The following is a 26906-nucleotide window of genomic DNA, read 5'->3' on the forward strand; positions in this document are numbered from 1 at the left end:
TTTGATTGTTGCCTTTAAAGTTTGGATCACGGCCAAGAAACCAGACAGAAGTGCAGCAGTGAATATGAATGTCGGCCTTGAAGCTCTAATAGGAGGAAGGATTCAGGATTATTTATTTCCTTAGAATAGTTCAGAAACAGAACCCTACTACTCATGCTCACAACTGGAGGAGGACTGCAGGATCCTTCTCTGTGTTTAGCTACAGTAGCTAAGCTAACCGTAGGCATGTTAGCTTAGGCTAGCGCAAATAAAAGCCTCTCATGCAGTGACAATGATATGACATTACCTAACAATCAAAATTTTAAAAGCATATTTAGTGTTTTGGACCCAAAATCAAGTTCTGTTCTTTGAATTTTAAGAGCTAAATTTGTATTCCAACCCAATTCTTTTTGTATTTCACCCTTACCTGACAAGACACCTTAGAAGCCACTTAAAAGGTTCAATATCTCCTGGAATTTAACTCTCAGCTGTGAAATTAAGCAAGGACACAGAGAGAATAGTTTGCAGCAGATTTAAATGATTGAATTGTTCCAACAGAGGATACAATTTTGATTATTAGCTCTTAAATATTGAGAAAATTCCATTATTTTCAAACAAAGGTGGTATTGTGGTCCCAGAAAGTCCCTGTAAATGTATATATATATATATATATATATATATATATATATATATATATATATATATATATATATATATATACATATATATATATATATATATATATATATATTTGGATGTATCCATATTTCTGACTAAAAATACAGTCTTAGGTTGACCACCAACTTTTGACGCCTCTAACATCAAATCATCATCTGATTTTGTATCAAGACAAAAATTTTAAAAGGTTGTTGGGCCACAGATGGCAGGAGCTTAAGCGCAGTTTTATCAAATATCAAAAAATTGGAACCTTTTCTTGCCACATATCATATTCCACAATGGCAATATTGTTTGAATTTTTAGTACTGTTACTCATCTTTAAAAGAACATGAAATTTGGTGAGGACGTAGACAGAATTGTGTCCAGCAGATCTAAATGATTAATTAATTCATTTTGAGGCCTCCAACGTCAGTAGAATTTGGCATGTGGTGAGAAAAAGCAAGAGCTTCAGTTTTTCTTGATACAAAATTAGATGACTATTTGATGTTAGAGGCCTCAGAAGTTGGTGAAATGTCGCCTAAAGGTTGTATTTTTAGTAAGAAATATGAAAATATCCAGATAATATATATTTACACTTACAGGAACTTTCTGGGGATACAATACTACTTTTGTTAGAAAAAAAATGCAGTTTTCTCAATTTTTACAAACAAAAATGTATACTCTGCTGGAGCCATTCAGTCTTTACGATCTGCTGGAAACTATTCTGTCTATGTCCTCACTAAATTCCATGGCTTTGAGAGTCGTATGTCTGAAGATATCGAACCTTTAAAATTACTTCCCAGTTATAAATGGGTCCTAATACAAAAAGTCCCGGGTCGGAAAACATGTAAAATTCTCAAAATTCAGCCAAATTATTTGACAGAACTCACAATGTCAGTAAAGACGCAGTATTTGTATTTAAATTGTGTCATTGGCATGAGTGGTCCACCCGTCTGCCCCACCTGTGGTTTGTTTCGATAGAATATCAGCGACATACCAGCAGCAAACCACTGCAGTGGGAAACAACATACCAGTAGAATACCAGTGGCTGCTTTCCAGCCTCGGTGTTTAGTCACAAACTAAAGTAGTGGATCAAATTTATAGTCAGTGATGGCGCTAACCTTCTTTTACAATCTATCACTGTAAGATTGCACTGTTTACTGCATTTCAGGTAGCTAAAAATACCATTACTATACAGATATTACCCATTATATTGACACTTTTCAGTATTCCATCAATTTTTAGCGTACTTTTTCTGCCTCCCTGGACATTTTTTGTAACAGTTTAATGTTGTTTTTTCTTTTATCAGATTTTTCCTGTTGTTAAATTACAAATATTCCGAGCAAAAGTTATAATTCACGTCAACACTAAAAAATAGGTCAGAACTGTCAATGATGTCGGCATCAAAAATCTGTATTTTTTAAAGGGTAATTTGTTCTTTTCCAACATTCAACCATAAAATTACACTATTTTTACTGTATTTAAACATTTTTGTACTTTACTTAAATTACATAAAATAGTATTATTTTACAGATATTTGCTGTTTTTGAAAGAAAAAACTATGCATATTAAGCTGTTACTTTACAGATTTTATGTTTTATCAAATAACAGATAATAATAACAATAAGTCTAAATATACATGCTGACTGTAAAAAAAAAAAACAAAAAGACAAAAAACCCAGGCCAAACCTTGAAATAATGTTCACAATTACTTGGTTTTATTGTACTAAAATCAGCTAAAAGTACCATTATTATACAGATATTTGCTGGTATCTTTACTGTTTTTAAGTGTTGCAGTATTCCATTGTTTTTGACATACTTTCTCTGTTATTTTGGCCACATATTAGATGGTATAGTATTATCACCCCAGCGGTTGGTGGATGAACATATTGTCAGGCCATAGGGAAAAAAAATATGTTCTACTAAGGTCAATGCCATATTTTACATTTTTAATGAAAATGGCTTGCATCTGTACCTGTGAAAATCAGAATTCTCATAGTTTCGCTAGTTTTAGATGATCAGGGCCGTTTGTTTTGCTGTTCGACTGTTATTACAGCATCAGAAGTTGATGAAATAACAACAAAAGACTATACTTGCAGTAGGAAATGTAAAGATGTGAACCTTATGGTGGCACTAGAGGGATATTCACGAGGAATGTCTGTACTAATATTAATGGTTATTAATACAACAGCTTCCTGAACAGTTTCAGTGTGGACCGAGGTTTTTGTTTATCCACAGATCCATGCTGCTAACGTGGCTAAAAAGGCACGACGTCCAGCGGTTCTGGGTCCCTGCTGTGATGAAATTAATTATTTCTGTGGGATTGCAGTGGAAATCACTGCGGCCTATAGGTCACATTTCAGTTTTCAAAGGTGGATCGGACCTGGATGTAAAGGTCAGCTGTCAGAAAGCCTTTATCCTCCGACAAACCGGTGGCCTGTTTGAACACGACGACTGCAGCGGATCAAACCAAGACCTGAACTGCATCTGCAGCCGAAAATATCTTAAGAGTCAGAGAAACTATCTCTATTGCTTTTTTGTCTTAGACAATATTGAAAAAATCTTTAAAAAATGTAAAAACAAAACAAAAGCACTACATAATTAGGGTAAATATTGGGCAAAAAGGGTGCCAGAATACATACAAAACTCATCAAGTACTTGGAAAATATAAAGATTATAAGGACATATTAATAGCTGATTTAACATAGTTTAAACTGTGTAATTTTAAAACCACACATTGCTAAGAACAAATTAGTATATATATGCAAAACATTATTTACAGCTACTGTTTTCAGTGATTTTACGAGATATTATCAGTAATTCCACTAAACAGAGAAATTCTGCAAAATAAAAAAAAAACATTTTTTAACAGTTTTGTTTTGGTTCTTATGAATAAATTTAAAACAATGGTGAAATATGGGAAACAATATTATTGTTACTGATTTAGTACAGTAAAAACTGCAATTTTACAGTAAAACACTGTAAAAGAATAAATTACTAGTTTAAAAACAGATTTTAGATGTGTACATTATTTACAGTTTTGGCCAGTTTGTTTTTGAAATTCAATTTTAAAAAAATTATGGTCAATATTTCAATTAATAAGTTTTTTTCTGTTTTTACAAATTATTATCTGTAATTTCAAAAAACAGGTAAAAATTTGTAAAATAACTTAAAAATATGCAAAGAATATAAACATTTATGTAAATGTATTTCGTATTTTCCATTTTCCAATCCTTAATACTTTTTTTTATAATTATGGCAACTATATGTGAAAAAATAATATTCAAAAATCCTGATTTAAATACAATGTTGTCAAGTGATGCAAAAGAACAAAATTGGTAAAACCAAAAATGTTCAAAGATTTCCCAAAAATGTTCAAAATGTGGATATCAGAAGCTTCACTGTGAAAATATTTTTTTTCTCCACATTTTCAAACTTTAAAACGGGTCAATTTTGACCCGCAGGACGACACAAGGATTAAGGGCAACGTACCATGGACATGAAATTAGATTCAATAAAACGCTCGGAACAGGGCGAAACACTGATGAACATCGGCATTATTAGCTGAAGCTGTAAAAACAGTGGAACATATTCTGTTATCTTCCTGTAAAATGACTCACACATGCATGAAAGTCATCATTATTCATGACTTTCATGAAGAACCGATCAATATCGTGATGCAGCTTTGTTTACATTTTCTCCAGAGTTCTATCTGTAGGAACGCCGATGTAAGTCGAGGACCCCCTGTAACAGTCAATTATTAAAACATTTTCAGGTAAAAATTGGTAAAAGAAACATTATTTTCTTTTTACAATGCTCACACTCTTCCTCAGTATCCAGCACTAATTTACCAACTAAAGCTTCTGTCTTTGTTTTTGATGGGATCTTATTGATTCTTGACTTGAGATAATCATACGAACAAAATCTGCTTTAACAAACGAGTGGAAGCCAATAATTCAGTCCAGTTAGAAGAGGAATAAATAGCTGCTTCCAAATATAGAACCACATCTGAACTTCCTCACAGTTGCTGGTTGCAGCATCTGTCTTCTTTGTCACATTAAAGCAGCTTTGGCAACACCCAAAATAAAAAAAAACTGGTAGCCTGGACGAGGCCTCGGCTGCAGAAATAATGAGCCCAGTCGCCTCCTCATGGGACTCCAGCGTGACATGTTTAAATGAGTATTGACACCAGCTGAGGGCCTCCGACGGCGAACCGTGCAGCCGTAAACCCAAGCGGCAGCAGCCTGCAGCTTCTTTTACAGCCACGACAAAGAAACGACAAGAAGTGTGAACTTTTTATCACGACAGGTGCTTCGGATCCGACCCCGAGGGCTCCATCCAGAACCCAACCACGCCCTGAGTCCATTACAATAAAAACCCTCGCTCTGTTTGGAATTCCCACTGCAACCAGAGCGCCAATTTGGCAACCCCTGGCGGGAGGGCACAGACCTGGCAACCCACCAAATCCAAAAACCAGGGGCGACCACGCCCACGCACATCTCCGTAGCAACACTTTTTAAAATTATAAACCAGCTCACAGACACGGTGTCATCTGTATCCACTATCTTTAGCACAAAAATTTGACTTTATGTGTATTTTTAGCACAAAAAAAAAAACCCCATCATAATTGGACATTTTTGATCAAACAAAGCCTTTGTTGTAAAGAGCTGCTCAACAGCTCCTCCTTGTGGTGACAAAATAGAAGAAAATCAGCTTGAATGACAGAAGCTTTATTGCACTTTTTGCGTAATTTATTGGAACACTTATAAATATAGATGAAAATGGTGCAAGATGTGTCATAAATAGGCATAAAACTGAACTAAAAGCAAAAGTGCATAAGTGTGATATGGTTGTTTTCAGACATTAGAGACACGAGAAGAGTAAAAATGAAAGAAAAGTGCATGTTGAGGGAAATAAGCCGTTTTCAGCTGCTCTGGATGCAGGTTTTAGTTAGTTTCTTACAGGAGTGCTGTTTCCCTTCACAGTCTTCTTCAGGTGATGATAGTTGGGAAGGATCTTCATGAGGAAGTCGAGCTGCAGAGTCTGAGGCTGCACAACAAAAAAAAAAAGAAACGAGTCAGAAGTCGGTAAAGTTGCACAAACCTGCAGACCGGAGCGGTTGAAGGACCGACCTGAGGCTTCTCGCTCTGAACTCTCCGGATGCAGTTGGAACCATAAACCACCGTGTTCTCTGGAACCACTTCACACGTGTTGACCTGACAGCAGGCGCCGACGATGCAGCCGCTGGTCAAAATCACGTTTCTGCCAAGATCGGCTGCGATTTAACAGCAGTAAAAGATGGATTTTTATTAGAAAAATACACTGTAAAAATATGTAGTCATGACATTATAATTTCATATGATTTTTGTATTAGTTTGATCCTCATTTGTCAGGCATGAAACGTCCCGTTTTAGTCGATAAAAACAAACAGTGGTGGTTTATTGTCGATAAAAAGTTAGACATTAATACACTGAAAAGTTTTTGAAATTGTAATTTATTTTACATTTTTTCTCTGTTTTTGTTAAATCACAGATAATATCTAATCCCAAACAAAAGGTACAAATTTACATATTAACTGAAAAATGGCCAAAACTGTAAATAACGTCCACATCAAAAATTTGTACTTCTACAAATAGTAAAAAATTATTTTTACAATTTTTGATCATAAAATTATATTTATTTACATTTTACTGTATGTAAATCAGGTTTTAAAAAGTGCTATTTTACAGATATTTGCTGTTATTTAATAGAAAAATTATATGTATTAAAGATTGGACATGGTAAAGCATTTTTTTTTTTTTAACTGTTATTTTACTTTTTTCCCCAGTTTTGTTAAATTACAGATATCTAGTAAAAAACAACAACAAAGAAAAACAGGAAAACAAATTAATTTACATTCTAATCATAAAAAAACAGATCAAAACCACAAATAATGGTAACATTTAAAAAGTCTGTACTTTGCATATGAAATCTGTTATTTTACTATTCTAGATTATAAAATTACACTGTTTTTACTGTATTTATATCAGAAAAAACATAATTATTTTACAGATATTTGCAGTCATTTGAAGAAAAATTATGTACATTAAAGGTTTAAAAATAGTACACTATTTTTTAACTGTTATTTTCACAGATTTCTGTGTAAATTATAGATAATACCCAATAAAATCACATAAAAAAATTGTTAATTTACATATAAAAACCTGTCCAAAACCATAAACAACGTCGTTAAAAATTAGCATTTTTACAAATAGTAATTCACTCATTTACAACTTCTGGCCATAAAATTAAGCTATTTTTTTATTTGTTTGTTGTTTTTTTTACTGTATGTCGATCAGAATTTTTAATTTTTTAATCTTAGATATACTTGGTTTTATTTTCAGTGTTTTTACAGTTATGAATTTTACAACAGTTCATCATATTTCAGCTTTTTTCTGGCACCTTTCCTGCCAGATTTTCAGATTTTTTTATTACCAATTATTTGTTTACATTGAGGTTATACTGAGTTAAAAAAAAAAAAGCAACAAAAAACTACATATACCATGACAGAGGTTTGTGTTTCTGCTCCACACTCCTAATAAAACACAGAACTCACCTTTAGACTCGATCACATTGTTGTCTCCAATTTTCAAAGCCTGAGAAACTGAGACAAAACTGTGAAGGATTTCAAACAAAAACTCAACAGAATATTTATATTGACTACTGACTTTAATTTTATATATAGTGTATTGATTGATATCCCTTTATATATAAACCCATAGAACAGCCTGCCACAACATTAAAACCACTGAGACGTGAATCACGTTGATCATTTCTTATAATCCAAAGTAACTTCTATCCTGCGTCAGGTGGAAGTTACTTTATCACACTCCTAAACAATTTTACAGAACAAATACAACAGTTTTTCATTTATTTATTTTAGTTTTTTTTTAAAGATAAACCCATTAATTTTACAGGTTTACATGCTTATTCAAACTTTAAAACCTGTCAAATTCTCAAGATTTTGTGTAAATTTACATGTAAAAACTCATATTATGCTTGATATAATACAAAATAAATGCAAAAACACCCTGTTTTATATTGTAACTGTGATCAGAAGTGTTTGCTCAATAATTGTGGTTTTACATTTTCTTAAAAAAAAAAAGGTAAAAACTTTGCAAAACATACATTTTTTTTGCAATAAAGATCTGTCAAATAAACAGATGTGAAAGTTACAGGTAAAAGCTTAAATTAAATATGGATGAAAATGAACTGTATTTTAAATATAATTGTGTTTGTTTAATAACTGTAGTTTTACATTTTTCTAAAGGTAAAGACATTCATTTTATATATGGACATAGTTCATTAACAATCTGTCAAAGATTTTTTAAAGTCAAAAAAATATTCTGTACTTAAAAAATTAAAATCACATTTGAGATCTTCCAATATTAACAATAGATTGCTGAAATTAAAAAATGGAATTACTAGTTTTACGACAGTGTTATTTTTTATTTTATTACAAGAATTTTTTATACATAACATTTAATAAAAAAGCTGAACTAATTATGGCACCTGATTACTTGTATTATAACATTATCTAACCATATTTACAGGCAATTAAATTGTTTGTGAACAAGCAAATATCCTTTATCAAACATTAAAAAGCCAAAATATACACATTAAGTAAAATTAAAGCGAGAAATTTGTTTTAATTAGGTTAAATAACAGTTTAAAGTTTATTTGTTTTGTGTCATTTTTATTGATGGTTATTTTTCCATCTATCAGGTGGTTTTAATGTTATGGCGCTCTCTGGTGGACAAACTTTATCAGCAACAATAGTTCTACATCTGAAACAAGATTTTCTTTATATTTCTGCAAAAACATCTTATATTTATCAAGCAAAATAAATAATTTTGATTAGAAATTTACAATCACCGTGGCTTAAATTCCTTTTCCCATATTTACACATATTACAGAAAAACTGGTGTATTTTGCTCAAACTAATGGAGAATCCTTCACATGACACACACACAAAAAAACATGCTTAATTATTGTGTATTCTTATTTGAGTTTCGTCTTTCTGTGATGAACTAATATTAGTTTTTCTAAAGGATACCACATCCAACCTCAAACACATTGTTGGTCCCAATGGTCATTGTTTTTGGCTCGACTCCTTCAGTGTCTGGCATTATATTCTCTGGATAGCTGCAGGAAACACACAGAAAACAAAATGTAATCAAATCTAATAATAATAATACTGATAAATTAAACCACAGTCTGTACCTGTTAATGATCAGAGCCTGCTCCTCTATCAGGTTCCCTTCTCCTATTATTATGGGCCCTGCTTCTGCTATGATCCGAGCTTTGGGGTGGACAACCGTTCTAGCACCTGGAATATAACAGAAAACACTGATTTTATTCTGCTGGAGCCTAAAAAAATTGGCTTAAAAGGGAGAAAAATGAAGGTTTGTGTCTTACCGATGGTCACATCTCCTCTGATTTCACTTTCAACACAAACTACAGCTCCAGCTGCGATCTTAGCGCTGCAAACACACACGGATCATACAGAATTATTCCAATAACAGCTGCTTAATAACCATTAACGCGTATTTTAATCATCACAGAGCTCCATCAGTGCAGTAAAACATGAACTACCAACATGGACGCCGCCGCTTTCACTGGTTTTACACGATTATTAAATGGTATTTTAAGTTGCAGACAGCTGTTATTTGTTTCTGAAGAAGTATTTTATTCAAACGGTGAAAGATATTAAGGATATTTACGTTTTTTGTGCCATTAATTGCTTCGCGTCGGTCATCCTGCCGATGATGAGGGATGGATCGACAGTCGATTATTATCCCTGTAGAGCCGGAGCTCGGGGATTGATTGTATTTGTCTAGTGGGAGCTCTGCTGCCCCTGATGGCGGTTTAGAGGAACTGCAACAAATTAAAACTGCTGAACCTGAAGTAAAGCAACTTTTCTTTAAGATTCATTTACTAACTATCGCTCTCATGTACTTTCATTTATACTGTTGTTATTATTAAAGGTTTTATTTTTTAAAATAAATGTGTTTTTCTGTCAAATATAAAGCTAAATTTATGAAATATTTTTTAAAAATGCACTTGTTTTAGTCAGTTCATACAGCAATACATGCATATTCAGCAATCACTGAATATTAGGTTTCACAAAATAACCTTCAGGGAACCTTTAGGGAACGTTTCCTGAAGATTTACACAATAAAAATTAATGTACACTTTGTATAATGTTCTGGGAGTATTATTATATTTATTACAGACAGTTCTGCTAATGTCTTCTGACGGTTCTCTGAAGAACTTTTAAAAGGTGTCACAAAATAACCTTCAGGGAATCTTCAGGGAACTTTGCCAGAAAAATAAATGAATTCAGACGTATTTACATTTATCATCTACTTAGCTTAACGTTACAAACATTTAAATAACATTCCCTAGAGTTAGTTTGTCAAAACTTTTCAAAATGTTATTTCTGAATTATTGTTTTCATGTTCTTTTATTTCCATCATTATTGTAGATGTTTTTTTTAAATGTTTGCATGTGTAACAATAATTTAATTATGTGAAAAATATGAATGAACCAAAAATGAATTAGAATTAATTTATATAGCTAAAACAGCAGCAGAAAGAACTAAACCATAGACTGTATGCAAAGATTTGAGTCCATAATTTTTGTGCAGTCTATGAACAACTCAACATTTAACTGTAAACTGAGATTTCTGTTTGTTTCATTTTCCAGAATAGTTTAATTAAGTCTGCTGATGATTTTAATACATTTTTATTCTTAGGTTTTGTGCTGCAGTTCTCATGTTCCTCCTGCAGGGGGCGACAGATACTAAGACATGTGACCTGATGAAGCTGTAAAATAAACCACTTAAATTTCTGTTTGTGTGGCTGATTGAGAGGAAACTCCACAATAAGATACACAGAGAACTGTACGTTAATGTAACATTATCTTTACTATTTACACTTGCCTTTTCCCTCTTACACAAATTTAATTTAATGAAATTATTTTGCATGCTAAACACCCTTCTGAAATACATAAACATAAATAAATAGGACGTAAATTTACATGTCTAATGTAAAATAACAGAAAATCTGACCTTTGACATGACGAAATCACCAGCTCATTATTGTAATCATAATTATGCGTTTAATATTAGGTTTTAGATTTGTTTTGAACCTAAATCCATAAATTTTACAGGTGGACTTTCTTTTAACATTAAACATCAGTCAAAAATATAAAAAAAAAATATGCAAAGTTACATTACACAAAAATTTAATGATTCTTAAATAAAAAAAGTTCCAACAAATTGGAAGAAAAAACAAAAGTAAATTGTGCAGATGAAACGAGAAAATGGAAGAAATCTCAAAAAGGGATGGTTCAAAAAAATGTGCTTTTAAATGTACCTTTTTCAACATTTTTGCACACTCAAAGCTTTTTATGTGTTCAATATATTTAATATATATTTATATGAGCAAATTTTAACCTTCTTATGATGAATATTTTCAGAGTTACTGGTCTGTGAAGTACATAGAGCTGGGTCCAAATTTCACGCTTTTAAATTTATGTTACTTTTTCTATCATTTCTGAGCCTCCAAACTTTAAAATACAGCAGATAAACACACACAATTTTCAGGGCTGACAAACACGCCTGAGGTCTACTAAAAACTGCACTCAAATCAGTTTTACATCAACTCCATGTGATATAATCTGGAAACTATATCTTTTTTTTTGCCCAGCATGATTTATTACCTTAACCTGAATTTAAAAGTTCCAAATTTCGACCTTTGCACTTTGACAGCCTTCAACTTGGCAAATATTATTCAATATTCAAGATCATTTCCTTTATAATAAACTTTGAGCGTCAATAATATGGGATGTGGCATAGATCGAACAGTAAAACTGCAGCAGTTTAATGTTTATGACAGAGTCATAGAAACAATCATTGGTGCCCTGGATGTGTTTCTAAAAATTGCACTTTGGCCTTTAGATTGTGACAGGTATAGGGAGTGTAAAAATGATTTGGTCGCAGTTATTAACAAAACCCAAATGTGTTATTCATCCCCGCAAATTTCATGTGTCTGTCTGCTGTGTTGATGAAGTTATGAGGCTTAGAAATCATGGAAAAACGTGTAAAATTTGGACCAACTCTGTGTATTTCAAGGGCCTGTAACTCTAAAAATATTCTTAGTATGATGGTAAAACTTTGCATTGCTTCATTAAATATACTCAAGTTACTGTAGATAAATTCTGATGGGGTTGGGCATTGATTTTATATCTTTAAACTAGAACAAGAAATAATCGCTCAGCCTGTGTATTTTATTTTGAAGGGCATCCCAGAATCCCTTACGTCACTCGGTCTGACTTGATGGTAGTTTTGAGGGAAAGTAGTGGCGGACGGAGCGGCTGAATTTACCGGAGACGGTCTCAGCACCGGCTGCTGTCCGTTATTCTGCTTTAATTTTACGTAAATCTACCTTCCCACAAAAACAACACTGCGGTTTTCTGCTGTTGCATGTGAATAAAAGCAAAGAAACGGCGCCGAAATTCGTCTTTTTCAACTCGCTTCTGTCAACTTTGTGGAAATATGTAACCGGGGAGACGGTAAAATGGAGCAGTCGGCTACTCTCGACATAGAAACGCTCAAGGTAAGATTAAAAAAAAAAAGTGCCTAAATTTATTACAGAGTTCATTTTAAATATAAAAATATGTAAAATATCACATAAAGCAGCAGTAGTTTTAAGCTAAATATGGCGGTGTTTTAAGTTCTCTTCAACAGGTGCACCTGCAGCTTTAATTAATACAGTTTAATTAAAAATGAATAGAAACTGTCCAGGCAGGAATAACATTAATAACTACAAACCAGAGCTCCAACACACTGTGAAAAAATACTACCATAACAGATAGTAAACATCTGGCAGATGAAAGACATAAAAATGATGGGAAACTGTAAATAAAAAAAAGAAATAAAATAAAATAAAAATTGGCAGAAATCTGTAAAATTATTATATCTATGAATGCATTTATATTCAGTAAAATATTGTAGGTAAAATCTACTTTTAAAAAAAAAAGAGTAAAAACAATCTGGCAGCTAGGGTGGCAAAAAAAAGGAAAAAAATGTTGGAATAATTTTTCACCCCTTAATAAACATACATTCAAATAACGGGGAATATCTGTAAACTAATTATATTTTTGGCTGATTTAAATACAGTTAAACAATGTAATTTTACATATATGTTACAGTCAAAATGTAGTACATATATATGTAAATTAATACTACATATTATCTGGACCAACTGCAAAACGGGGGGAAAAAATCTGCAAAATACGAGTGTAAAAAATTTCTTTACTATTTTATATCCATAATATACTTTTTCTTTTTTTCTAACAGCAGACATGTAAAAAATTAAATTTTTGCTAGTTTAAATACAGTAACAAGGCGCAGTACGTAATCGTACAGTCACACATTGCAAAAGAAAATGTAAATTAATACCTTTGTCTGTGGTTTCACTAGATATTATCTGTGAAACAATGAACATCTGTAAAATAACAGTTAAAAAATATTTACAAATTTGTGTTTTTTAATGTGCATACATTTTCTTTCAAATAACAGTATCTGTAAAGCAAAATTTATTGGATTTATATACAGTAAGAGCATTGTAATTTTACTGTCAAATGTTCTATAAAAATTAATTACAATTTAGAAAAATATAGATTTTTGTTATGGATGTCATTTATTTTGTTGGCTTGTTTCATTTTTATTATTGCCATATAAATCAGTATAATTTATTCATACATTCATTTATTTATTTATCTGTAATTTATCAAATCAAGAATCATCTGTAAAATAACAGCTTAACAACTTATTTACTATTTTTCTAATACTTAGTATACATGATTTTCCCTAATTTTCAAATATCATCAAATATCTGTAAAAATAACACTATTTTTCAACTACAGCAAAAAAAATACTGTCATTTTAGCGTCAAACATTGTAAAAGCATGAATGACTACTCAAAAAATTATTGATATTTGTTGTATTTTCGCCAGTATTTTAATGGTTAATGTGTAAATTAATTCTTTTTTTTCTGTGATTTTACTAGTTATTACATGTAATTACTGTAGAACAGGGAAATCTGTAAAATAACAGACAATGTATTTACTTTTAAAAAGCAATCCTTAATATACATAATTTTCCTTTAAAATATCTCTGAATAGTTGATAGCTGATTTAAATACAGCATTAAAAAAGTGTAATTTTCAAATCAAACATTGTAAATGCATGAATCACTAGTTGGAAAAATACTGATTTTGAAAATACTGTTTTGTCCTGTATTTTTATGGGTAACGTAAATTAAAAACTTTTTTTCTGTGATTTTGCTAGTTATTATATGTAACTGCTGTAAAACTGGATAATGTGTAAAATACAACAGTTAAACAATTTATAAATTTTTTTCCAACCCTTTTTTTCAAACGAGGCACAAAATGACAGAAAATTAGACAAACGACATGAAACAAAGCAAAAAAGACAAAAAATGATGCAAAAAATTACACAAATGACACAAACAACATCAAAAATGACAAAAACGAGAGACCAAACAACAAAAACTTGAGATAAACGACAAAAATCGGACAAAAAAAACAAGAAAAATAGGACAAATATTACAAAAATGAGACACAAAACGGCAAAAGAATAATAAACAATCTAGTATTTTACTTTATGACCAAAACAACTTGTCCTGATCTCGAAATTATTGTAAATTTATAGCTTTTCAAGTTTACAATTAGTAGTTATTGTCTTCTCTGTAATTTTTGCATTTTACAAAGTCGTCCCACGGGTCAGATTGGACCCTCTGATGGGCCAATTTTGACCCGCGGGCCACATGTTTGACACCCCTGTTGTAAAAGAATGGAATGTGAATTTTATAATTAGTAATTTTTGATGTGTACTTAGAGTGTTGGCCTGTTTTTCTTTGAAAGTTACCATGTAAATTATTACTTTTTTTTGCTAGTTTTTATCTGTAATAACTGTAAAACAGGGGTATTTCAAAAAATATTTTTTTAAAAACGTATTTTTAACAGTGCACTTACAGACGTCTACCTGGAGTTCTTTACACACTTCCTTTTTGCGCTATACCTCATATTGTATGCATCCTCCCCTTCAAGAATCCCAATAATGTGACAGCCTCTGAATATTCTGCCTGCAGGCTTTCTCATTATCATTCCAGTGTAGCAGTAACCTTTGTACAGTATCTACAGAGCCCAGGAGTCCATCCACTGGCCCACTACATCCACACTGACACTGCTGTGGCTTATCAGTCCACAGATCCACTCACACTGCAAGTTGGGCTCATTTGTCAGCTGAGCGGTGTGATTTGTGAGGCGTAATTAAAGCCAAGCCTTTGTTTCAGGATGCTTTTGTGATGTTATTTTTTGTTTGGCAATTCCTCCCCTCGGTGCGTTCGACTCACGAATGTAAATGACGCCAGTGGGGTTCTGTCCAAAATGGCCCCGTTGGTGCTGGAAGGATTTGCCAGGGATTAGCAAAGGAAAGCCAGTTTACCGTGGAGAAGTGTGTGTCTGTTTACATCAGCACTTTGTCGCCGGAGCTGCAGGCGGTTCAGACTTGAAACTCTTGACTTTATGAAACGAAGCAAAGGTCGGATGTGCAAAAATCTCCAGCGAGGTTTGTTGCACGTTTTTGTGGGGGTTTTTTTCATGAAAGGGACCTCAGAGCAGCAAATACTCTCGGGGGGGTGATGTTCAGCCCCATAGGTCGAGTGCTCTGATTGAACAACAGCGACCTTTTGTTGTTCCGGACTTCATTGGAGATCTGTGATCCCACCGGTCTGACACTTAGAGTAGAGTTACGTTGTTCTGAGCAGAGTGAAGGCCACGGTCATGCAGAAAGGTCAAACACAGGATCGGGCCATGAAAAATCACTCAGTGCCTCCACCTGACTCCCTCAGAATCAGCAGACTTTTTATCAGCTTAAGTTACTGTACATTTAAAATCAGTTGATTCTGAGGAGGTCAGGTTGGAGGAACTGATCCACCAATCTGAAGCCAAAATCCTCTTTTTTTTTTCTCCAAAAGACTTCGTTTATGACCTACTTTGAGCATCAATGTTATGGGATTCATCATAGTTTAAACAGTAAAACTGTGTAATGTCTATAGCAGGAGTCACCAACCTTTTTGAACCTGAGAGCAACTTCAAGGGTACTGAGTAGTACGAAGGGCACCTTGTTTGATACAAACTTCCTCAATGGTAAACTTGCACCATCATCTTTAAACAACAATAATAATGAAAATAATATGTAAAAAGACTGTATGATCACATTTACGTTAATTAATCCTTACAATAATTATTAACAACGATTTCCACAACAATGACGGTAGGAAACACACACATGTTTATGGAAATCTGTTCCAATATTTAAAAGTCAGAGGCATCCCATCTCTGAAACTTTTGTAAATATCTTTCTTGGCAGTTTTGTATGAATCAGCATATTTGCAGCATTTTGTTCAAAATCACACCAGTTACATTTCTGTGCAAATATCACTTCTAACATTTTTAGGATATCATTAACTGTCATCAAATCATGCTTCATTTGTGCAAACCACTACTTCTGTAACATTTTTGAACAATTTATGAACTCTGTCCCATGTTTGTACAAATTATCAGTTATGGAAGAAAAAAAATCAACTCTTTCCCATTTTGAAATGAATCCTGTCACATTAGTACTAATCACCAGCATTTTTCACCAGCATTGCAACATTTTTAACAGATCATAACAACAAATCATTACATGTTTTCAACTAATTATTTTTTACATTTATGTGTAATGGCACGGTGTTCTGAATGACAACATGTGTTACCTCTTTCTTTGTCTGTAAATGTGTGTTAGTGGGAAGCCTGGCATTGCAGAGCTGATCATGTCTTACCTTTACTTTGCAGCTCACAGTTCAGATGGTTCAGTTTCCCAGTGATGTCTGTTAAAAATGCAAGGGCAAGAATCCACTCAGTGTCCTCAAGCAACAGTGACAAAAAACGCTGCAAAACTGGTCCCCTGCTGATCCATGGGGTTTCTGTGTGTAGTAACAGGTCACCATGTTCAGCTAACAGCTCCTCCAGCAGCACCTTCAATGTCCTGGTTGTTTGGCTTTGGAGCCATTTATGATCTTCACGACACGAGTCATCACATGATCAAATCCAGTCATTTTTGTACATACATATGTCCTGCTGGTGAATGCTGCAGTGGTAATGTAGGGATGTTGGGAAGTCTGGATCACCTCTGCATCGTACATTGAAGCCTGCATGCCGACCCGTCATGGAGGAGCCCCATCTGTCGTAACTGAAACAAGCTTTTCTAATGGTACATTTTTCTCCACGAAAGGCCAAAGCTGCCTTTAAGTCCCAGGCTTTCTCTGTCCGTAGTGCGCATCCAGTCTATGTGCGCTAGCAGGTGGCTAGTTAGCATGGAAGCTTTGTGGTGGCTAAAGTAGCGTCTCTCCACATTGTGCCGCTTTGCCGACGCAATAGTCGCCCCGCAAATAGGACACACACATTTATCTTTCACTGTCATGAAAAAAAAAAAAACTCTTCCTCCCAGTCATCGTGAAAATAGCGTTTTCTCTTTCACTTCTCTGGCATGTTTTGGGGGCAAAAACCACATCTAGCTTCCCAAAGTGTCTGCGCCGGAAGCTTCAGCAGAGTGACGTGGGGGTTTGACATGCGCAGTGAACTTTGACTCGGACGGTCAAAGTTCATTTACGCCGAAGACAGTTTTTATTTATTTTTTTTTTAATTATGATAAATATTATAATTTAAAATCTGCATTAATGTAAGTATTTTTGATTTAAAAAGAACAGCAACTATATTTTTTATAAGGAATTTCATGGTGACTAGTGTTATTTGTAGAAGATGGTCGAGGGCAACTCACATGGTCTCTGCTGGCAACCACGCACCCGCGGGCACCGTTGGCTATCCCTGTTCTATAGCATAGAGTCATAGAAACAATCACTGGTGCCTTGGTTGTGTTTCTGTTTTCTGATCATTCAGCTTAAAATAAAACTTTAAAAAATACATTCTGGGTAAATGTTCAAGGCTCACATCAGCATGTGTGATTGGTGATTGGTCAGAACAAGTTATATACAATGAAAGGTCTCATTTTTACCTACATTTGATACCAGGATCATCTTCTAGACAAGATTCACTCTGTAGCAAAATCATTTCCTAATAAAATCATATATTAACTCTGGTGAAATTATCTTCTGTCTGTAGAATACAGAAACAACTTTCACATGTTTATACACAGTTTAATCTCATTGGTTAAACCAGTTTGCAGCATTCAGAGCTTGTTTGAGAGTCTTTCAGATTCTCCTCTGATAGTGTTCAGTTCTGGTTGTGTCGGTCTGTTTCTACTTCACTTGTATTTTCTATGGGGCAGGAAAGTAACTGTAATATTTCCACCCACCTCTCTGTATTTCAAGGGCCTGTAACTCTAAATTTATTTTAAAAAATTAGTACCATAGCAAACAAACTTTAAAAAAAAAAAAACCAGCTGATTCTGAATAAATCATGTGGGAACTTTTTAAAGACTTGGTTGATCTTCTTTATCGAGTGACCGCACACTGCTATAGATGAAGCCACTGACAAACTGGGTCGCTATTGTAGCTCCACCAGCGATGAAGGAGCCACAAAAATTGGATTTCACATGTAAGTGGGATGAGTATTGACAGCAGCCGCCTCACCCACATGCCCGATTGTCGCGTCAACAAAATGTGGAATGGCAACATCAATGCTATGAGTTGCAGACTGAGCGGCATAATTGGCTTTTCCAGCTACAGTTGTGTATTCTGGGTTCTCCGTCTCTTTGATTGGACTTTCTGTCAAAATAAAGAGCCCACAGAACCCTAAATAAATAGGTGCTTTAGTACAGTATGTCAGACTTGGAGTGTGATTGTGTCCATCTATTTTTCCTGCTGCTGCAGCAGCGTTTGTGCAGCGTTCATATGCAGGACGGATAAACACGAGCCTTCGCAGTCATTAGAGCTTCTCAAATGTTGTCTTACCTCCAGCTGAGGCGGCCCTGTGGGACTCCAGTGGCACCGCTGAGTGAGACAGCGCTCGCCGATTTGCTGATTAATATTATCAAGCATTAATAACGTCTCATTTTCTTTCATTAGGGGCTTCTCAGCTGTATTTTGCTGCCTCTGCAGCCTGCCTGTGTTTGATCAAAGCAGCATGTAGAATATCACCCTCTACGCTAATTGGTGAAGATGAGACGTGCTGGCAGTGGGAAGGGACTGCTGGGTAATTGCTGGCATGGGCTGGATCCAGCTGTAAGGTCTGTAGTCGAAGCTCTGAGGACTGTTCTCTCCCTGAAGCAAAAAGAAAAGAGTCAGATCTCTGCATAAACTTAAATGGACTGATGAAGTGGCAGCAGCAAAGATAAATATGGTTGTTTAACAAACCCACAAGGATGTTTTCATGCAGTGTTTGTGGCTTGTTGTACCTTTACAGAAGCAACTTACTGTGTAGGTGTTTGGTTTCTATTTATAGACGCTGCAATGTAGATGGTGAGTGGATTTCATCACGTCCTGATAATCTGTTGACATTTGTCTTGAGTGCTGTAGAACCTATCTGGATAATTTCCTCACAGTTAGAACACATAGCTCTGTTTCACTGCTGAAACAAGCCTCTTTGAATGCAGATTGTCAGCTTGAGAGGACGTTTTTCGATCCGACAATTATCTCAAATGAAGAAGAAAAGTAAAGTCCACAAACTGGTGTTTTCAGTTTGCAGGCCTCAAAGTTTGTGAATATGTTTATATTGTTTTTGGCAACACTCTCATTTGCATTTTAGAGTTTTTAAACAGTTTGTAACAGAGATTAAATGCGTTTCTCAGCCTTGAAAATTCCATCGACCTCCTGTACTTATGGAGAAAAATGCTAGAGAAAAACAGTGCAATTTAAAAAGTTCAGAATTTCTGTGTACTTTGAAGGCTGGTGACTCAACCCTGTCATTTGCATTTTTGAATTTTTAAGCAGTTTCTTTTAACAGGTCTTTAATGTGTTTTTCTGCCCTGAAAATGTCCTGTTTCTATCTGTCTTGAAGAAGACAAACATGCCAGAACAATTAACACAAATTTAAAAGTTTTACATTTCGACCCATTCTGTCTTCTTTGAGGGCCTGTAACTCAACAGTCATTTGCATCATAAATGCTTGATTATTTGTTTTCAGCCTCTTGAGTTGAAAACACCACAACTTTTAACTCACATCTGATTTACTCATTAAAGAACAGATTGACTTCCACTTTGAAGCAGCGTCATTCCATCTTTAAAACTTTGGGGCTGCAACAGAACCGTTTGTTAAAGAGATGGAAAGCAGCAAAGTGTGGAAAAGAGGTCATCGTGTTTGAAACCAGCAGATGCTCATGGAAACACCTCAGTTTTTTTTAAGCATGTTTACGTGGAATTGTAAAATGATAATGGAGCATTTGCGTCCGACAGCTGGCACACAAGATATAAGAGACAGACTGATAAATGACTCACCGGCTCTTTGCTTTATTTAGTACTTTTGGAGTCCAGATTTTTTTCTGTCTTGCACCAGATTGTCAGCCTATTTGAGTTTTTTCTTTTTCCAGCCAATAGTCAGAAGCCTGGTTTTTTTTTTTTTTTGCGTGAGATCTCTGAACAAGCTCCAGATATTGCTGAAACCATCTCGTCATAGGGTGCTTCTCTATTTGGAGGCCAGAGAAGGTAAAATTTTGCTGGGCCTAGGCGATAAAGTTTTTGCTGTATGTATGAATCAATAGATGTTTTGTCAATAGAAATAAGGAAACTGGGGACATCCTGATCAGCTCTCTGCATTCTTTATGTTTAGATATGTGAACTCTGTCTGGAGCACATTAAAGATCATGTAAATCTTTTTCAGCGTTGCTAGCTAAACTGCCCACAATGCTCTCTGCTTGCCTACATGAACTTCCTGTCATCTCAGTGATGCCTTACCATCTAGTCTACAATACATTTTCTGACATGCATGAGGAAAATACAGGTTTTTATCTTCGGAGCTGGTTGAGACACAGTAGGCTATGTCCTGCCTTCTTCACACCACATTTCAGACAGTGTCCTACCAGAGCTTTACATCAAGGTTTCTGACCACCTACGTAACATTAAGGAACGGCTCAATTTTTGTCTTTATCCTTTGCAGAGCTACTCAGTTGTGAAGCATATGTCAAATTAGGACTGTTTGCAACTTAAATAGCTTATCAAAAAGTTTTTTTTTAGCATGCAATCGTGTTTAATTTAGTAGTGGAAATACGTCTTTTGAATTACATTACAGACTGTCACCTGTGAACTGTAATAAATAGGCTCAAGTGGTTAAATTCAACATAGTTTTTTTTTCTTTTGGCCCCAATTAAAAACAGGTCATTTAAAAAAGCAATTATTACCATATATTTTTATTGTAATACAGAGAAACTATTTATATTGTGATAGATCAGCTCAGACAAACTGCAATATAACTGAATGTAGTACAATTTTAGGTTTTCATGCAACCTAAGCAACTCATCTTTGACCCTAAATCTTGTTGTTTAATTATATGGAATCCTGACAGTTTCTCACAAATGGTGATATGAGTAAATTAAAGTCTCTAAGAGATTTGTTCTTCAGTATATTGGCCTCAATTGTCATGTCAGAGTCTCCAACTTTAAGTGCCCATCTGTTCCTGCTGTGACCTTTTAAGTGACAGCTGCTCGATTTTTGGTTCCTCAGCGGTGGCGAGGAAGTTTTCTGGTTTTCTTCCATCCTGCAGTATCTCAGCAATGCCTGGAGGGGATTTCTTCAAATTTGGCACAAATGAAATGATTAGATTTTGGTGGTCAAAGGTCACTGAGATCTCGCAAAGCACGCTTTTAGCTGAGAATTAATGCTCTAATTATGTCCAAAATTTTACACAAATGTCCAACAAAGTGATGGACATTTTAAATACAAAAGGTGGACGATCAGACTCACGCTTTTATGGAACAGAAGGGGAGCTTGTGACTATATTTTAAATTTGGTTGGACATTAATGGCACTAATCTTGGACACCCACCTTTAAATTACTTAACTTCATTAAACTCTACTAAACTTTAAACTGTGGTGATTGTACAATTCTTATGTGTCCAAGGTTTAGAAAATGTAGCTTGTTTGCCACAACATCCATATTAGAATTAGAATTACCTCTATTGGCCAAGTATGTTTGTTTCTCTCAAACACCTTACAACAAGATAGGACAACAAGATATTGTGAAGAAAAAAATACAGAAGATGAGAATAAATAAATTAATAGAAAAAAGTAAGATTTAAGTAGAATATACTAAAATTACTAAAAATAATAATAAAAACCTAAAATAAGACTAGAACAGAAAAATAAGAAGTAATACTGACAATGATTCTGAGGTAATAAAGTGATAATACCTGAAAATTAGCTTGCACAAAGTCTTCACTATGTATATGAGTTTGGAGGGATGTAAACGTTTTCTATAGTTTTATTATTACTGGGATTGTTTCCCCATTTGTTGCAGCCAAATCTGGATAAAAAGTTCCCAACTGACCTCCTCGGAATCACCTTATTTTTATGTACAATAACTGTATTATATTTAATGAAGCCATGAAAAGTTGTACCGTCTTATTAAGAATATGTTTAGAGTTACAGACCCTTGAAGTGATAAATTCATGCTTTTTAATTCACGTTACTTTTTTGGACAATTTATGAGCCTCATAACTTCATCAGTACAGCAGATTGATGTGAAATTTCCAGGAATGAAAAATACATTCGAGTTCTGTTAAAAATTGCAACCTAATCAGTTTTACATCCACTACAGGTGCCAAAATCTAAAGCCAAAATCTTATTTTTATTCATTACTTCACTGGCAGCCTGGATGTGTGATTTTTTTCAGTTTTCTGATTATTCAAAAAGCCTTCCTCTATAACCAACTTTGGGCATCAGTATTATAGGATGTATCATAGTTTCAACAGTAAAACTGCAGCAGTTTAATATCTATGACACAGTCATAGAAACAATCATTGGTTCCCTGGATGTGTTTCTATTTTCTGACAATTCACCAGAGAAAACTCCAACAAGCGCATTTTTGGTAAACTACCAAGGCTCATATTAGCATGTGTGATTGGTGGTTGGGCAGAGCAAGTTATAGCAAATAAAAGGTCTATTTTTAACTACATTTGATACCAGGAACACCTTCGAGACATGATTCATCCTGTCTCTAAATGATATATTAATATGGGCGTATTTTAATGCTTGCAAATGTAGCTTATAGCTGGAGAAACAACACTGGTGCACATGGTTTATATAAGTCAAGTCACATTGATCAAACAAGTATTCATTGCTTCTTTGAGAGTCTTCAAATTCTTCATGGCTTCATTAAATATTCTAAAGTTATCGTAGATGAAAAATCAGTTGATTCTGAAGGGGTCAGCTGGAAGGATCTGATTGATTTTTCATGAAAATCATTAACTGTATGGTTTGTCTTTCCTAAAACGAGGAGAAAGATGTTCAGTGACTTCATTGCTTTATAATGGCATAAACTGTCAGATCTTCTAAAGTTAATATAAACAGATGAAATTCAGCACGCCTGCCACTTTGTAATCAGTGAATAGTTTTGTCAAAGTCAGGCTGGTTTCTCAGCCTTGCTGCAGTCGGACGTCTGGATCAGTCCAGCCTGTTTGTGAGAGTCAGCAGTGACCAGCATGCTGAAATGACAGATTGACAAAACGCCAGCCACTATGCACTCCTCCATTTGCTCTATGAATAACCGAGCTTTAGGAGGCATGACTTGACCGGGGTAATATATGCATTAAAACTCTTGCAAAGAAATCACAGGATCCGCTAGCGTTGGGAACAGTGGGTTGCCATAGAAATTACAAGTGCTGGAGTTTCCCCTAGCAACGGAGGATTGAAAATAGACTGAATCTTGTCCAGCAGGGCAATGGCTTTAGGCTAAAAGACTGGATTTTTTTCTTGGTGTTGTGATTGTTTATGTAAGTGTCTATTTGATTGTAGTGACTGTTTTACCAGTTAGGTGTAAGAATGTGGGACATCTGGTGAGGTTGAGTTCATAGTTTTACTACAAGTTGTGCTCAGAGACTCACCATTGTGGAAAGTTGTGCGATGCTGCATGGAGAGAGTATACTCAGCCCCTGTGTCAGCACCTCTCATAATGTCCCTCAGCTGCATCGTCGGTTAAATTGGAATCACTGACATTTCTAGGCCAGCGATATGGGTCATTTGTATTTGCTGCAAAGTCGTAACATCTATTTGTTAGACATCTGCCACCGCTGGCAGTTGTGGGACAAACTTTTCATCCATGGAAACAGTCACTTAAAGAGTGGATTAAGTTCTGTAGCAGTGGTAAGCCTGTAGAGGACAGTTGTTAGATGTTTGCAGTGTGGCGCTCTGTGTTATTAGTACTCCGGTTTACCAATTGTTCAATCATTCATGCTCTTTCTTTCAAGGGGCAATGGGAAGGATTTGGCTTCCCAACTATAGCAAATATGTTGGTGGAGTTGTGAAATTCTCCATGACCAGATTTTCTTTACAATACATTGCTGACGATATTAATTTGCAGATGTTTATTTTATTCTTCTGTTGTTGGTTGTAGGGCTGCATGCTTTTAAAAACACTGGCATTGCAATATTTAATTTTTCTGCAATATAAAAGAATACATACATTTTGACCAAGAAGACTTAAATAACTCTATTTAGTAAAAAGTAATCTTCCAGAATAATAGGGATGATTTTGTAGGTATCAAAAAATTTAAAAAGCCACTTGGAACCAAAGCAAAGCCATCTAAAATACTTTTTTCCTTTGGACAGCATTCAGATTTGGCTTTGTATAAATGGTCAGACCAATTAGTCATGTTGCCTCATGTTGTGGCAACAACTTCAAGATATTGCTGACTTGATTTTGGTCAATATCATCCTTTCTGTAGGTGAATGGTTTTTTTTGTATTGTCTTGCTGGAAAACAACTCTTCTCCTAACGTTGTTGTTAGCACCAGGTTGTCCTCCAGGATTTCGCTGAACTTTGCTGCATTGTTTTATCCTCTACCTTTACAAGCCTTCCAGGACCTACTGCTGAGAAGCATCCACATATCATGGTGCAGCCACCACCATGATTCACTTCATGATGCTATCACCACCATGCTTTACATTATGATGCTGCCACCACCATGCTTTACATTATAATGCTGCCCCACCATGCTTCACTTCATGATGCTGCCACCACTAGTGATGGTCCTCTGATACCCGAGGCTTCGACACATGCGCTGTAGCTCATGAAGCAAACGTATCGAGCCACTGTGCCGAGGCGTGGTTTGGTCACGTGACTTATGACGTTTGAATCACTTCAGTGACGTTTGAAGCACTCAACTGCTTCGAATCACCTGATTGATTCGGTTTGTTATGTGAATCACTCAGCGGGATCGAGTGTTCCGGGATAGGAGATCCCTATTTAGTGTTGTTCATTTGAATTGTTTTTCGCAGAATAGATTGTTTTTTTTGCTGTTGTTTTTGCTTTGAGAGTTAGTAGTATGTCAGATTTCGTATTTCGTAGAGAATAGATAGATAGATAGATAGATAGATAGATAGATAGATATAGATATATATAGATATATATATATATATATATATATATATATATATATATATATATATATATATATATATATATATATATATATATATATATTCCCAACTCACCACCCCCATGCCACAACACCTGGCACAGAACCTTGTCAGGTGCTTAGCTGACAGACTACAAACCAAAGAAAAGAACAGTTCACTGACTGTTGCTACACTTGTGGCTCTGCAGTTCAAAACTTTTGGATTCACCAATCAGAGTGGCAGCCAGTGTGAAAGAACGTTTAATAACAGAATGCACAACAATTAACATAAAGAATACCAAGCAGCAGTCATCTACGTCACAAGCACCACCACAGCCTCGTCCTCCACCACCAGCAGCACCTTCCACAGGTATTCTTTTTCTCTTTGAATAGGGACATGACTGACACTTTCTGGTGATGATGATGATGATCTTCAATATTTTTCAGTTCAACTGTGGATCCTATTAGACGAAGAGCAAGTAGAGCTAGCAAATGCAAAGCGCCACAGCGGAATGAATTGTAGAAGAACGGCAGACTCCACAGGCTTATGGGCAACCACAAAACTGTTTACCAAATTGTACAATGGAGCCAAACATTTCCTGTGTACCTCAGCCTCATCTGTGCCGTGTGAACAGGTTTTTTTTTATTTCTAAGGCTGGGGAGATAGTGACGTAAACGAAGGAACTGCTTGAGTCCAACAATGTTCCCTTGTAATTTTTCTGAGTCTGAGCAAAACACAAATCCTGAGCGTTCTTGGACCCACTGTGAGAACATCGACGTGCTGCACTGTGGTCACCCAGCATCACATCCATTCAAGTTACATGGTTCATTAAAAGAATCAAATTACAGCATTTACATTTCTGTTAAAAACACTTTGTCAACAGGAGCCAGTTGAAGGCTGCAGTGATTTTAGTGACACTACAATGTATAAGAGTGAAGTTATTGAATATTTGTCTCTCTTTACTGTTGCAGCGGTTTTGCAAATTGCAGACGGACCCTGTTCACTCCATAGACACCAATGTTATTCCTGTAGCTTGAAAGACAGCTACTTTTGATAAAACTGGGCTTGTAGCACATTGTCTGCCTTGCAACAATGGGAAAGAGGCACCGTTTATGTTTTGACAACCTATATCTAATGAGTTATTGATGCTGGAAGTCCGAATCTGTGAATATCTTTCCAACTTTACTGAACTTGGGGCCACTACCACCTAAGGAGTGATATATTTAATTTTGAAAAAAGCATTTAGCCATACTTAAAGCTTTAAGTGCTTTATTAACACGGAACTAAAAATTTTGTATTGTTTTATTATCACAGGTTCTGTCTGAAAAGAGGTGGCATCATTTTAAACAGTGAAATCAAACTAATAAAATGTAATGACCAACCAGTAAGTACTGGATTCTGCAAAAACATAAACAACTTTTTTTAAAAAATCTAAATCTTATCTTAACACAGTTAATGTATTAACTTATTTTTGTGTGTATGCATGTATTTATTGATTTATTTAGTACTGTTAACATATCAGAGTTCTGAGTGAATTTTTCTTAAGATAGGCAAAGGCCATTTATTGATTACATATAGGCTCTTAAATGTTTAT

The 26906-nt window shown here is 34.9% G+C and overlaps 2 protein-coding genes across 2 annotated transcripts in view; one reads left to right on the plus strand and one right to left on the minus strand.

Annotated features, from left to right (window-relative positions):
* Positions 1-5350: 5350 nt before the first annotated feature.
* On the minus strand, positions 5351-9493 carry LOC111566015 (dynactin subunit 6-like). Its single transcript, XM_023266372.3, has 7 exons — positions 9399-9493; positions 9094-9158; positions 8899-9004; positions 8732-8820; positions 7232-7279; positions 5769-5911; positions 5351-5685 (listed from the first exon to the last, which is right to left on the minus strand). Exons 1-7 carry the CDS (start codon positions 9431-9433, stop codon positions 5587-5589), a joined length of 585 nt encoding a protein of 194 aa, XP_023122140.1. The 5' UTR covers positions 9434-9493; the 3' UTR covers positions 5351-5586.
* A 2536-nt stretch (positions 9494-12029) lies between these two features.
* Positions 12030-26906, plus strand: part of LOC111566014 (zeta-sarcoglycan) — a 64144-nt gene continuing 49267 nt past the window's right edge. The window contains exon 1 of the mRNA XM_023266371.3: positions 12030-12296. Coding sequence (XP_023122139.1) covers positions 12258-12296 — 39 coding nt within the window. The 5' untranslated portion in view covers positions 12030-12257. The remainder of the gene's footprint in view (positions 12297-26906) is intronic.

Source organism: Amphiprion ocellaris, chromosome 23 (assembly GCF_022539595.1).
Source record: "Amphiprion ocellaris isolate individual 3 ecotype Okinawa chromosome 23, ASM2253959v1, whole genome shotgun sequence".
Classification (NCBI taxonomy): Eukaryota; Metazoa; Chordata; class Actinopteri; family Pomacentridae; genus Amphiprion; species Amphiprion ocellaris.

What these genes read in the sequence shown, in the direction of transcription:
- LOC111566015 (XM_023266372.3), bottom strand. Translation starts at nt 9,433, where the DNA reads ATGACCGACGCGAAGCAATTAATGGCACAAAAAAC. An exon ending in CAATGTGATCGAGTCTAAAG is followed by an intron (nt 5,912 to 7,231) that starts GTGAGTTCTGTG and finishes GTTAAATCGCAG; the next exon opens with CCGATCTTGGCAGAAACGTG. An exon ending in TTCAGAGCGAGAAGCCTCAG is followed by an intron (nt 5,686 to 5,768) that starts GTCGGTCCTTCA and finishes TTTGTTGTGCAG; the next exon opens with CCTCAGACTCTGCAGCTCGA.